Genomic DNA, 14280 nt, shown 5'->3' with positions numbered 1-14280 from the left:
GTCAGGGCCATTTCGTATGGTCTTGTTTATTCAATTTGTTGCGATGGCATCTTTTATTCACAGATTTGTTTCAAATATTCTTTTTACAAATCTGCGAACGATTTTTTAGTAAAAGGAGTGAACGGGTTATTCGATAATCTACGGATCAAAATTAACCAGCAGTATCGAGTATGGACTGTTCGGCGATTGTATTCCAGAGCACACGCCGACTCTCAAGAAATTAATCTTGCACTTATTAACTAGTACGAACCGGTTTATCATCTTCACAGGAAACGTATGGCTTTCCTTTGAACTTCTTAGCCACTACGATCCCGCAATCATTTGTCAAAAATGCTCCTTTGGTAATGTGTTCGTCGTCTTTCTGAAAGAAACATGGGGTAACATGATGTCTCGCTGTTTATTACATTCAGTCGTACCGGAGTGTTTCTCAGAAGTGTCTTTTGCCGATAACAGAGACATCGCCTGGATCGCCAGTGCGCCATTAGTCATTTCTGGGACTAATTTCTGCATCTAATATTGAGTTCTGCTGGAGCTTGTTTCTGCTGCTGTGGACTATTTGAGAGACGCATTGTGGCCTAAATCTAGGTCCGAATTGGGCCATAGACACACGGCTCGTTTCGTGTTGGGATCCAGCCGTCTGATGGAACATTCAACGGCATTGCCGGACGTAAAACTCCAAACTATCGATGTGGAGTAACACGAAAATCTTACTGTCTCGTTGGCGTTTCGTTGCTCGTAAAAATAATCGCTTTTTTGCTACAGTTCCAAGTTTTCTTTCCATTATGGCCGTGAGCTTGTTTAAATCTTCTTTCGAATAATTCTAATAATATCAATTAAAGGTAATGCATTTATAAAACCACGGATAATCCGTCGGCCAAGGCCCGAATCTAAAAAAAAGCCACCTACAGCGTCACATATATACAGAGTATCAATTAATGGATAATTGATATGTCTTAGGCCTAAGGTGTAGGTGTTTTCGTGGCTGCCGCTGTACAAGACTGAGGAGTCGTGCGACGATTAGATGTACTAATATACAGCAAAAATGGAAACATTAGAAGAGTGAGCGAGCGTGTTCAACACGTGAAAAATCTGTCTGCGTTCGTTTCTAAACAAGGAACCCCAACGCTGAAAGCCGCTACATTCGATAGCAGGTCCGTGGTAGTACGCGACGTAGCGTAACGAAGCCTTTAGGTGGCAGATGTCAACGGAATGCATATCGAGGATCCTGGCCTAGTTACAATCGCAGTGCTATTGTGCCAATTTTGACAGAAGCCACGATTACATGTTGGGGCGTTATCCCGGGTTCGGTCATATCGGCCCCGGCATATATCCAGAAGTCAGAAAAGGACTTCGTATGATGTTTGCGAGTTATGTTTATTCGTCCGCTGAAAACAGAGGGGCGATTGTTTGCAGAAAATGCTGAGGTCGTACGTGTGAGCGTCAACGAGTGTTGTTTCATAAGTAGTATAGGAAAAACGTTCGAGTTGAGCCAATAGAACCAGTAAAGCCAATAGAATAGCGTAAAAATACTGAAGGTGATTCGATGATTTTGCATGAAACCCTGCACGCTGTGACGAGTACCGCATGCCTGGAGGACTAGCACCTCAAACAAGAATTAGCTCAGAGTGCAGATCGCATAAGACCGTATATTGGCACACATCCGTCATAGAATGGCGGAGTAACTTACACGGTGTTTATTAGACTGAATGTTTCCGACATTGCTATTACGTCCTCTATTGTACAACTAGCTCCCAACACATGAGTAAGTGTGTCTATGCCAGAATTCGAAACGGTTTGGACTAATAGTATCGTACTACCATATATTTATCTCGATTTTTATCGTTATACACTAGCATTCGCGCTGGTACTACAGTGTGTCGTTAGTAAAATTTCTCAATTTTCGTAGACATAAATTTATACGTTTAGCTCGAAGACTACCCGCGCATCGTGCTTCAAATTATACACAAGAAGATTTGTCTACTAATGACGTATCTACGTTGAGGCCAGAGTGCGTTAGAGTAACAGGGCTCCTAGCAACAGCGGCTTCTGCCATTTAAGGATTAAAGCATGAAGAACATAGCTCTATAAAGAATTCGAGAAGTACTGTGTTTCAGTAGCAAGTACTCACGAATATTATAAATAAGCCGTTAATCCCACTGAATGATACACTATGGCCAAGGAAGTTAGCAAAGATCTTGAGAAAATCACTGTCAAAGATGTTGGAAGTCGTTGCGCGTAGGAATCATCGCGCTAAGGAGCAGTTAGGTTAATGACAGGATGGTCAGCGTATTCATCGGCTTGAAAAGGATAAACGCAATAAGAAAATCGACGAAGATGCGCGCTATTTTGTATTTCTATAGTCCGTGAAAGAATTGCCGCACTAATGGATAAAACTCGTTACGCATGGTTTGAATTACAGTGAAGCATATGCCAGTGGGCACAATTATCTCGTGAGTACTAGAGAAAACGTTTCATCGTATCGGAGTTCTAAAAAAAAAAACCCTAGAATACCTTTCTGTTACAAAAACCTATTTCATATTGTCCCTTTGCAGCTATCTAGAATGGTGGCAGGCAAGCCACTATAGTGCCTATTTTTATTTTTTTTCTTGTATTTATAAGCTATCTATATCTCTTCCTTAGAACGCCTCTGCAACCTTCAAAAAATCATTCGTGTATTCTTTAGAATATGCGAGCGATTTTTGATGAGCTCACTCCCAATAAAAGTTTTTGCTCGTACTGTGAAAGAGCAAGCTTGCCTATTTTGGTTAATTTTTTTTAGGGTTTTTATCTTTTTACACATATGAATCTACCTGCTCGATAGTCTAATGAAAACAATTATCTGGCGTCGGCGGTTTACATCAGTCGTTTAGGCACGCTATGAACCTTCTAAACGTTTAGTGGTGGTGCCCTAGACGTTTTCTATTATGACCTGCGTTGTGTATCGTCTATACTTCGTGATGACCTAAGGTGCTGGTGTTACAATGTATGTCCAAAGCGGCGATCGTACACCGGTATTTATAAAGCAGCTCATAATTGAATACTTCATAAAGACACAAGTAAAAAGGTGCCCTACTATTCTGTTTGCCAGTAACATTGGTTTCTTAATCAAACCACGAGTTAAGTTTAGACTATAGTTACTGCTACAGCTGTGTGTGCGTACGGCATTTGCGCCGGAGAAGGTACTGTTGAGGAAAATAGCGTCCCCCTTAAATTATCGTTAGCAACCAGCTCAGCTTCACTGCAGGTTAAGCAGACACTGATTTTATGTATATACACATAGTTTTTTTTTATGATTATTATATTATTTTAGTATTTATATGATACAGCCATTCGCAAAGCGTCACATCAAGAAGTGATGATACAATCATTTAACACTGCATGACGCCAACCGATTGTTGAAGTAGGTTTATGTGGTGAAGCGTCATGCTTCGCAGGATCATTTCTCTGAATGAGGATACATTGGGCCTGCTGTAGCAGACATTCGTCTTATCTCCACTAACACTCGTACTTGCTCGTTTTAGTATACGGTTGTAGTAAGACTTTTGAGAGACAAAGACGTTCATTTTGCGACTAATTAGAGTTGATCTCCTTTCTCGATAGTGTAGGGCTTTCCGTATTAAGCATTTGTAATTTCGCCATGCTCTACATTATATAAAAAATGCGCTAATGTTTCAATATCTAGGTAGTGATTATACAAGAATGTTGTGAGGGTCTTTTGTCCTATACGATATTGCTTAGTTCAACATAAAGATCCCACTTTTGCCGTAGTCTACACTTGCCTCTGCTGTGACTTCCATTTCGATTTCAGCATGTTGAGCAATTGCTCGCTCCTCACTGGATCCACGGTTTCTGCCTAGAAACGTAATACATTTACAACTGAAGTACCTATAAACTTCAAAAATTAGGTATCGTTCACTAGTTCATTCTGCCCAACATTGTAGCTGGCCACAGATATATTTGCATATCTGAACAATTTGCATTATGTATTAGAAGCCCAGCGACAACGATCTACTTGGCCGATGCATGTTATAAGCTGTTCAACAACGACTACCGTCTTCTCCACTATAAGCCGTTCGAAAATGTTGACATATGTCGAAACGACAAACTATACAAATGACACTTGAAGGTTGCTGCTATTATACCGCAAGATGGTGTAGAAAGCGTTACTTTTAAATACGATGGACAAATACACATCATATTGAACGCCGTTGCATGGAGTGTAATGTTACCTAAACTAATGTGTACCGACGATGCACTATTGCTTTCGTATCCATTTTCAGGTCTCGAAATTTACTACGATGCTTTTCGAGTTTAAAGAGAGACCGCTATTGTTTCTATTAATTATAAACAAATACTAAACTCTCGATGTGTTTATTTCGATTTGATAACTGTCTGTGAGTTGCAGGTCGTTTTCAAATATGCTGGGAGAACCTTGCTGGTTCAACCCCTAACGCGTACTTTCAGAACACCCATAATGTTACTTATGGTTATTGCCTTGCATTGGTCCTCAAGATTTTTTACGATATTGTTAGAATTTAAAGCGACGTACGGCAGGTTCTCTCGATCCAGCAGTGGGACAATAATCTATTACTTGTTTCCTCGGTTCCAACCACTAGGGTTAACTTTCCTTTGACCATTGAACCTTTGTGCACCTGATAGATACAGGCCTAGCCTGAACATGACTATACGTCAAGAACCAACGTTTAAGCGCATTCAGTTTCATCCCTGTCTGTACACGAGCCTTGACTTGTTCATCCATGAACGGTCAGACAGAAAATAATTATTTCTAATAATATAATGCTTGTTATAAAAGCCTTCCCGAAAGATATTCCGCTTAACCCTACTCCGTCTCTAAGCGGTCTTTCGTTTACTGAGCTGTTTTACTTCATCAATGCATACGCAATATAATACTTTCATATCATCGTGCCTGAGACTCGCTTTGTCATGCGGTAACAGCCGATTGACATAACTAAGAATGAGTGCTCAGGAACATATTGTCTTGAAACTCGATCAGAAATCCCTTCAACTGCACAGTTTTAACTATCATATCCAGAAACGAATGGACCACAACCACTCATTTTTGGATTCGCAGGAAATCAGTCGTTGAATTTAACTGAATAAAAGTTCGATTAGTACTCGTACGTTCTATTTAAAAAGGCCGCAGTATTCAGTGGTTACATCTCCATAATGAGCTTCCGCAAGCCTTATGCCTATGGCACCCAGCTGCGAGGACCTGAGGGACTCTGGATCTCTAATGACTCACGTAAATTATTTCTAGAAAGAAAGGTTTCTTATTTGGAGCTATTATCCATGGAATTTCAATAGCAAATTCGGAGAATAGATCTGGCCTTGACCTTCACAGCTTGTGCTCAGATTTATGCCGCCAATCATTTTGCGCGTCTAAACATTACATGATTGTCCATCGCTAAATTAGCTCAAAACGAGGATCACGCTTTGCACATGGTACATTCGCATATATCGTATAAAGACCACTTAGAAAAGTTACGGTGTCAAAGTGGCGATTTTGAAATATAAATAGAGATAGAGTTATGATCATGCCGATCCTGCGCTCTGGAACCTTCCTCTAACCAAGTCTAACAACTTATTGAGCCATTATGTACGTTTCTTCAGAGCATTTTATTTTGCCGTGATCAGTGATTCCGGTTAGAGACAGGCTCTTATTTTTTTATAATTCATAATCTTAGACAGTTGCGTATTTTTTGTTGGCTAGTTCTTTAAACAATTTCAAAGTTCTTGAGTATTTTTTTAATAAAGGCTTCAGCGCTTGCATATCTCGGGCTCATTATTAAATGAGATCGCTATTGGTATTTTCACAGCATGACTGAATATGTGGTGGAAGATACTTCGCGTATCGTAGCACTTAATATATTAAAATTGTTATTATCTACCAAATCGTTGTTGTTAAAAACAACAGTCGTTGAGAATTTGAGTTCACTTGTAACTTCCAAACACTTAGACATTTCGATTTACAAACCTCGCGACAATTCCAAAAGTTCTGGAAAAGTATGAGTATATTGATTGATGTGACTAATATTGTTTTCCGCATATTATTTCCGATTTTTCTATTTACCTGCAATAGCACACACGACATGAAATACTGGCACTTCTTCTAAAAGACCAAGATAATTTACTTGCTCTAGCTGGTTTTGCTATCTGTAACTTAAGGGATATCTTTTGTCTATTAACTCGACCAACAGTTTCATCTTCATCTGTCCCAGTTCCTCCTTTCCCGCGCCACCTCCTCAGCCATCGCTTCCAAACAGGAGAGTATAAAACAGCGCATCATCTAATTCTCCTAACAGCTGGCGCTCGTGATCATCCGATAACAATACAAATATAACCTAAGTTTCCTCTACCTTACGTACTACTCCCTCCCGCTGCATCGTCGTGGAGTACTGCGGATGTTTACGTTGCAAGAAGTCACTTCCTTCTTTCTCTTTTCTAATGGACATTTTAACGACATTAAATACGTGAATGACCCTATTGGACACGTTTATAGGGACGAAATGATAACACCACGTCTAGTCGTTTGCATTAGTTGCACATGGAGACCGCACATTTAGCGCTGCACACCCCTTTGTAGTTTGAAACGTAACAAGTTCTACGCATTATATCTCTTAGGCCTCGCTTTTTCAAGATGTTACTTGAGATGCAAGGGACATGGAAGGTGATAAACGTAGCCTTTGCTTATTGGGACACACCTTTGTAACTTTGTACACGTCTATCCACCCCACTTCGAAGGCAAAACACAGGGGGAGAGATGCTGTCGAACACTCAACAATCGCGCAATGACGATAACAGCGAAACATTTTTCTATTACTATTAAATTTGAAACTTTTCAAACGTGGTCGGCAGACATTCTATGATGATAAAAAAGTTAATCGCGGACGCATCAGCTCTTTTCATTGTAATGCACCGACAAAAGCTTTAGCTGACCATTCATTATAGATCAGCACGGAAACGCTGAGTTGTGGGAGCGGGAAGAACCTACATGAGAGAAATCACATGCATGTTAACCTGCAGTTTTTCTGTGCTTAAAGGTGCACTATGAGGGCTTGTGTACGGGTATGACACAGCATCAATATACTTTTCCTATCGTTTCCCTATCGGACTAATGTCAGCACAGAACAAGGTCACTCCCAGCTTTACAATCAAACTAACCCCATTCGTAGACTTACCTTACTATCCAACATCCATTGTAAACTGGTTTTGTTCAAGACTCGGTTTCTAGTCTACGGAACGACGGTGGCCCAAAGCACAACGCCAAGGAATGTCACATGATGGCTTAGAAGCACACGTAGTTTCACGAGCTTACGAGCGCGCCAGAAACACAAAATTATATACTACATCATCATGAGGCCGTACGTACAGGGTTAAGTTGTAGAATAGACTCTGGAAAGAACAAGATCAAGTAAAAAATGTCGGCTGGGGTACAGCTGCACGCTGTCCGCCAATGTCAGTCTCTTCATGGAGCATCGTTGCGGCATCCACCGTTGCTGTCTTCAGGGCCCCTGGAATTCTATAAGCTTCGCCGGCTCTTGTTGGGGATCTCGACTCTCGGCAGGCACGCCGCCACGGCGTCCACTAGACAGTTTCCTTCTCTCATTTACCCTTTCCATCACGTCTCCCCCAGTGGTAATGGTCCTTCATGGTTTTCCGTAAAAGTATCCCCTCCCTTGTCGTCGTGGTTGTGGTAACGGGAGAAAGGAAGACTCGACCGACTGGATCGACGGTAGCCTGGTGGGGCCGCGTAGAACCCCCTTGATACAATCGCGTCATGCACAAGGCTGTGACTTGTTTACATCCAGGGCAATGAGAATCCCGAGCAAATACGCTAACGTAGTTGATGAACAACCCGAACGGCCGACAAAAAATGCTCGAGCTAAGCAATAACGTAAAAGCTAAATGTGCCGCTGTTGATGCTTCTACTGCAGCACTTTTTCATGTTCTCTGTATCATAAGTGTTACAATTTAGAATGGAAGACAATGTCTTTTTTGTTCGAACTTTTCCTGAAATATTGGCACTATTGTTAGGATTGCATCGCTTGTGTTAGTTGGGATTACAATGTTTCAACAAACGCTAACGCTTTATCGGGTATTCAAAATTATCTTTAACGTAAGTCTGAAATAACGGTCTTGCCGTTAAGTATACTCGTTGAGATGACGTCGATTAACGAATAAGGAAACCTGTTGAAATCGATGTGTGAGATGACCACAACATGCATGACCAGCGTGCCAGGTAACCCTATTTTTAACCCAGCTTTCCAGCCAGAAAACGTGAAACGTCGCACGCGAAGATGCAGAATGAATGGTACGAGGTAAGTAAGTATCGCTCCTGGGCCGTTTTTAATTCTTTTTTCTAAACCTTCGATTAAAAACTACCTTACCATTTTGAGAAAAAATAGTGCAGGAAAGAAGCATCTTCTTCACCGGTGCATGATAGATGAATTTCTTACACACAGACATTCTAACCTCAGTATTTGCTCATCCTTTGTCACATAACCCTAAAATAAACTTGACGATATCGGGTATACATTAGCCAGGCCGGGTTTTGACCGGAACTGTCGATCACATTGCGATCCTCCTAGAGATCAGCATTTTATTTTGTGACTTACGGACTGAACACCTGAGGAAAAATTTGCAGAGCAGTGATATCTATCAGAGCAACAATAATAATAATAATAAGAATAATCTTTACAGAATTTTATAACACACAACAGTTATTACGAGTGATAACGAAGTATATACGGATATGATTGAGGTAGGTATGTTTGTTTTGCTTGTTACCCATTCCTCCTGTACTTTCTCGTCGTCGTCGTCGTCGTGGTCGGCGTCATAGTCTTCTCACTACTGCTGCTGTGGAATCTTCCCTCAACCAAATCAAATAGCTTCCCCGAGTCACATCTTCTTAATTACTAATTTCCTCTTTGATTTCGCACCCTTCAAATCCAGACCCTTGACACCCGTCCCGATCTATCCCTTTGCGTCCCCGGTGAAGGAACGCTTTAAACAGTCTATGTAAGTGGCTATGCTAATGCGGATGCTGCTTTCTCGTTCAGCGTTACCAATCGATGGTCTTACGAAAATCAAATCGAAGAGCCAGATATTAAAAAGGAACTTTAACTGATTGGTTAGAAATAAAAGAAATAGGGTTGAATAAATGATATTTGTAGTGTTTTAGCCGTACTATAAAATTTGCCGCGTCAAGCATTTACCGTAGTTGTTAGCTTTTTATAGAAAATCTCTAGCTGTGGACAGAAACTACATATTTTCGACTTCCCTTAATTTTTTTTTTAGACCAATGGCTTTTACAGCTATAATTTCGGAGCCACTGTTGAATACAACAATTGAGTTCTTTTGCCTATTAAACGTTAACAGTTGCGCTGTCTTTACTAGTGTATCAATGGTTGACGCGTCCCTAGTAGGCTTTGTCCTACTTTTTTTGTTTTTCAATGAATTCTGTACGCTTTACTTTGTAAAGGATGTTTCCTACGATTGCTAAACGAGCGCATCTCTCGCTAAAAATACTGTCAATTTCCAGTTTGACTCATTAAAAGATTGTTTTTTCTTATTCTTTCTATCACTTTTCTTATTGATCCAAAATTAACTACTTCTAATGAAAAAATAACTGTGTGAATCTGCGTTTAACTGTACATTTTCTGCTCTCTGTGGGTCGATAGGCGGAAAAGAGAAAAAGCATCCGAATAATGCCTACTAACAGTAAGTCGGACAAAAATAAACATGCGCTGTAAGGCCTGTATTTTGGTCGGCAATAGTTTATCGAATCATGATGCCGTATATATTATGCACTTCACGCTCGGAAGATTGTGGGCAGTTGCAGTAACACGTACGGCGACCTTTTTGGGAAGTACAACAGGGGTAAAATTGAATAGCAGGCAAGCACAGTAAGTGCTTGGCACTCGTATAATATTTCGAGGTTACGAAGCTTATCATTCCATACGTTGAAAGCCTTGTTGGAAAATTATTTACGTCACATACGTAGCGCTGGATAGGGCCAGCTACACTACTGGCGGTCACAGATGATTCGCTTCCATCTATGTCCATATGGTTATAAGTGTGCCTTTGTTCTTCGAAGTGACATCGTATCTTCATCGAAATGGCAAAATACTTCCCCTGACCTTGGGGAGATCACGTGCGCGAGTCAAACTAACCCCCTGAAAGCATGTGTGAAAATATTAATAATCCCACATATACCGTATGCCTCATTTTACAATAATATAGTGACACTTGTAACGGTGAAAAGTCTGGAAAATATCAACAGTAGAATAAGAAACATATTAATGATTGAGGAATGTAAGAATTGCTTATTGGTCAATAGTACTATTTTAGGTGGCAGAGGTGTTATCTCGTAATAGACGTCTCTATACGATGATAATTTCTAGCATCTGTATCGTTGTAATATCGTGTCGAGACGCATCGGGTTCGCAACTTCAACGGATGGCTCTGAAAGTTAGGGCCATTTGACCCAGTAGCTAATATTCTGTGTTGTAGATGCACTTTTGGGGATCGTCACCCAGATAAGTTCCGCTTATTAACATAAATCACACCCACTCTTTGTTTTGGTCGGCCTGGGTGTAATGGCTGGAACTAAAACTGCAGCGTCTTCATGCTGTTTTACTGCTATATATGGTTTTCTTCAACGAGCTGCTATATCTACTGTTTCGATGATTCGACAGTAGTAATAAGAGGCTTTGCGAAGGTATCAGTCAGCTAACATAGGAAAAGTTGAAGTAAAAAAGATAGGTAGCCGAATTCTAACTGAGTCGCGTATAGCTTTTGGAAAATATCCTGCTGAGTTGGACCTGAGGCTCATCTAGCCTCTGAATAGATAACATAGAAATGCTGGCGCCGGGTGGCGACTATCAAGAATGGTGCGTGTAGAAGGGCAAGCAACCACAGGCAGGCCTTTGCATCTGTGTCCATCAAAACGGCGGGGCGGGGGCGACAGGAACGACGACACCGACCGTGGACGGAGACAACGTATGCGTTTCTGTGTGCTGCCGTCAAGCAGACCTCGGTCATTGCACGAAAGCTCGCTTTTCTGACACGGGAGGGGAAGGGCGAGAAGGAACTGGCAGGATGGTACTAGGACACCATTAAAGGATCAAAACACAACGAAGCAACGTAAGGCAACACACAATATAATACCACCATCACCGCTACACAACATACACTGCGTGATGGAGACGTTAAAGAGGGGACGTGATATAAGAAAACGAGTGCAGAGCCAGCTTTTATAAATCAACGCTACCGCCGCGACATGCGGTCTTGGAGCGGCCAAAATGGCTTAGAGTGAGTGATGAGGGGCGGACATTGTGCCTCGTTTCGGTGATACGCCGCTAGCGACAGCAGTAGCGAACGCTGGTTATGGTACGCAAATGGCGTCCATCTTCATCGGTATTTATCTCACTTTCTCCGTGCTTTTTACCTTAGTTTGATCTGCTTTGTTCATCCGGCCTTCTATATATCAGCGGTTATCCTTTTGGCAAGCTGATCGCGAAGGCCATGTCCTTGGAAGGAGAACGATGAAAATGTCTAGATCCACCACATTTCGATTAACCTTACTGTTCTAGCACGTGAACGCTCTCTGAGAGCAAAAGCCTCACGGAACCTTTCTTTTTATGCAAGTACTGTTTATTATTGCGATATAAAGATTAGACTAGTATATATTGCAGGTTTCAGCTGTTATCTTTAATTAGCGTTCGCAACTAATGCTATCGCGTTCATCAACGTTAGCTCATGGGTAGCTGTGAAGCTCTCTTTATCTTGTCAGATTCTCTTAGCAGCGTTAGTAATGCTGAGATGTTGGTGTTGATTTGCTTTGACCTTTTCAGAGTCAGTAAGTCATCCTTGGTGTTTCGTTTTCCCTGGCCTATCGCGGGGTATTAAGACAGGAGGTTTACAAGCTACCGCCTGAGTAGCTTACTAACCGAAACCGGAGGCACGGACATCGGGCATGTTCCCATGTTTCTATCGGTTAGTCAGCCCTTAGTAAAATTAGTATAGAACGAAACAAGATTCCGATAGACTCTATTAGAATAAGAGATCTGTCCCTAACCGTTTTAGCTTATGTGGCATCTGCCAGCTGCTGGTTATCTATGCCGTAATAAGGAGACTGAAATGTGCCCAGAGTCATTGGTGGACTACAAAATGAAACACATCCGGAATATATATATGTGTGTAAATGGATATAGAACCTTTGAATTTGTGGGACCATTCAGAGCCTGTTTATATGTGGTTTTAGCAGCTGCGGCAACAGTAACGGTTGAAGTGAAAGCTACACATACGTTCTGCTGGGCGCGGCAGGCTACACTGCTGCATCTTTAACAACGAGAAGCGAAAGCTGTGGCCATAGTGGGTCCATTTGTGCTGGTAGCAATATAAATTCTCTGTAGCTAAGGGGCTTCTCTAGCACAACAAGAACACCAGTCGCTGCCGTCGTGATTTTCAACGAAAGTAGCGCTTCTGGACGGGCCGAGACTAACGAAGGCGTCATCTGCGCGCTTGGCGAAAGCTGCTGCAGGAAGGGACTGTTTGGCTACAGTACATTTTACCATACTTCAATACAATATACCTAGCAGACACAAACGGTGCCCCTTCATTGCTGACGAGCGACGCAACCATACTCACCTAACGATATAATATGCTATTGGACTCGGTCACGTGCGAGCGTGTTACGCGCGAATCTGAGTGAGCGTTGTGAGGAGAGAAAAGTTGCTTCTGGATTATTTCAAGTGCTCGGATGACGCCGATTTTTCTTGCATTGAAAGTAGTTTACAGACGGTTCTCTGAAAGAGAGCATCGCATTCTATAACCCTGAAACCCTGTGCGGGTGCAAGTGGCACCGACGGTGGTAGCCTCTTTGTCCCTTGGTTTTCCTCTCGCACTGATGCCCTCCCTTGATTTTTTTAGTCGGACGTTGCTCTCAACATCGGCCGGTTTGAAGTGTCTTCGGGCGCCGTTCGAGAAGCACGCGATTGCACAGCTCCAAGAGCAGCGCGAACATAGCCGTTGGTTCAGGAACCAATGCTCCTGCGGTCCCTGCTGGGTGAAAGCAAGTCCTCGAAAAGTGAAGGAGGGCACACTTGTAGCAAGTTTCTCACACGGAGCGAAGCTAGTATTGAAAATTGCGGCTCAGAGTCACCCAAGGCAATGGATGAACGTAGAACAGCGGGTAGAGGTAGGAAGTGTCGTCGGTCGCAAAATTAAGGCGGCCTGTGTGATGGATGTGGTTCAACTTCCGGTCGGGGACATTCGGTGCTAAACAGCTAGAGTCATGGTTTTCCGATGCTGCTTTAGAAGATGTTTTCCAAGATGACTTCGAAAGGTGCTTCGTTTTAGCGGCCTTTAGCGGTAGCTACGACGACTGTGAAAAGCCTTGTGAGGACCCCATCGCTTTCTCCCCTAAGTGTTTGTCTGCCGCAGAACGAGCTCATGGCGCTTCTTGTGACCATGGGTGGTTAACTTCGAGTCGTCAAGGCAATACCAGAAGGGCATGTTGTCGTACATGATAGGATTTGAGTTTCTTCTAGTGAATGACACTTCATACGTGTATGGAAAAACAAAAAGAAAACGAGACCGACAGCATATCATATTGAAGAATATCCCTCTCCAAAAGATGCCACAACGGAGCTATTAGTGGTTTCGCTATCGGTTATCAATAGATTCTGCGCTCCATGTGTATTATACAAAACTGAGATAGAAATACAAAAAATTAGATCGTATCAAATATTTAATGAGGTATCTAAATAAAAGCAAGCTACAAGCCTAAGCTAGCTACTATGCTAGCAACATTTAGAGACAGCGTAGTAGTCATTGCTGCATTCAAAGTAAGCCTTGAATAAACGTAGAAACAACAGTCATGGTATGACGTAAAAACAGTTCAAACTACACCCGTTCAGCACGCTTCCTATGAGATTTATACATTTAATATATTCGTTGATTTACCGAATTAAGATGAAGCTATTTAGTGTAGTGTATTAGATATCTCAAGCGAAGAGTGACACACCTGTAACACGCGGTTGTGAAAGCAAAAGTTTTCGGCGCGTAGCTTAACGAGTATGGAGGCCTGATATCCTGCTTTGTATACATATAAGCTTTATATTCAGAATGTCTGGGTTACAAACGGATAATGATATCGTGTCAGGCCATAGCCTGACTAAGAACGCCGGAGGTGCGCGCCTTATCAATATTTGCGCCAGATATCCTGTTTGTAACATAGCTCCTTAACCTATATAT

The 14280-nt window shown here is 42.0% G+C and overlaps 2 protein-coding genes and 2 long non-coding RNA genes across 7 annotated transcripts in view; 2 read left to right on the top strand and 2 right to left on the bottom strand.

The window, feature by feature from the left end:
• The window catches only part of Ptp36E (protein tyrosine phosphatase 36E), a 99597-nt gene extending 92019 nt beyond the window's left edge, over positions 1 to 7578 (bottom strand). Inside the window, exon 1 of the mRNA XM_086981770.1 lies at positions 7200 to 7578. The gene's annotated coding sequence lies outside the window, so the exon portion shown is untranslated. The remainder of the gene's footprint in view (positions 1 to 7199) is intronic.
• A 132-nt stretch (positions 7579 to 7710) lies between these two features.
• Positions 7711 to 14280, top strand: part of LOC111244952 (uncharacterized) — an 86329-nt gene continuing 79759 nt past the window's right edge. Inside the window, exon 1 of the long non-coding RNA XR_015322368.1 lies at positions 7711 to 8339. This is a non-coding gene — a long non-coding RNA (uncharacterized LOC111244952). The remainder of the gene's footprint in view (positions 8340 to 14280) is intronic.
• On the top strand, positions 8739 to 14233 carry LOC147757684 (uncharacterized). Of its 4 annotated transcripts, none has more exons than XR_015322367.1 (3): positions 8739 to 8782; positions 11877 to 12018; positions 12287 to 14186. XR_015322367.1 is itself a non-coding variant. In XM_086981781.1 (3 exons), the coding sequence occupies exons 2-3, from the start codon at positions 11999 to 12001 to the stop codon at positions 13304 to 13306; spliced, it is 372 nt and encodes a 123-aa protein (XP_086837907.1). In that variant the 5' UTR covers positions 8739 to 8782; positions 11877 to 11998; the 3' UTR covers positions 13307 to 14188. The 4 variants fall into 4 exon arrangements, 1 of the variants encoding a protein (XP_086837907.1); XR_015322366.1 differs by having other exon boundaries at positions 12290 to 14185; XM_086981781.1 differs by having other exon boundaries at positions 12955 to 14188.
• Positions 9070 to 14280, bottom strand: part of LOC147757683 (uncharacterized) — a 16427-nt gene continuing 11216 nt past the window's right edge. The window contains exon 3 of the long non-coding RNA XR_015322369.1: positions 9070 to 10196. This is a non-coding gene — a long non-coding RNA (uncharacterized LOC147757683). The remainder of the gene's footprint in view (positions 10197 to 14280) is intronic.

The sequence above is a fragment of the Varroa destructor genome, unplaced genomic scaffold (genome assembly GCF_002443255.2).
Source record: "Varroa destructor unplaced genomic scaffold, Vdes_3.0 BEIS01000002.1, whole genome shotgun sequence".
NCBI lineage: Eukaryota > Metazoa > Arthropoda > Arachnida > Mesostigmata > Varroidae > Varroa > Varroa destructor.
This window is presented reverse-complemented; position numbering and strand designations above follow the sequence as displayed.

Coding starts and splice junctions, on each gene's coding strand:
- LOC147757684 (XM_086981781.1), top strand. CDS start 11,999: ATGTTCCCATGTTTCTATCG. Junction 12,019..12,954: donor ATGTTCCCATGTTTCTATCG/GTTAGTCAGCCC, acceptor TGATTTTTTTAG/TCGGACGTTGCTCTCAACAT.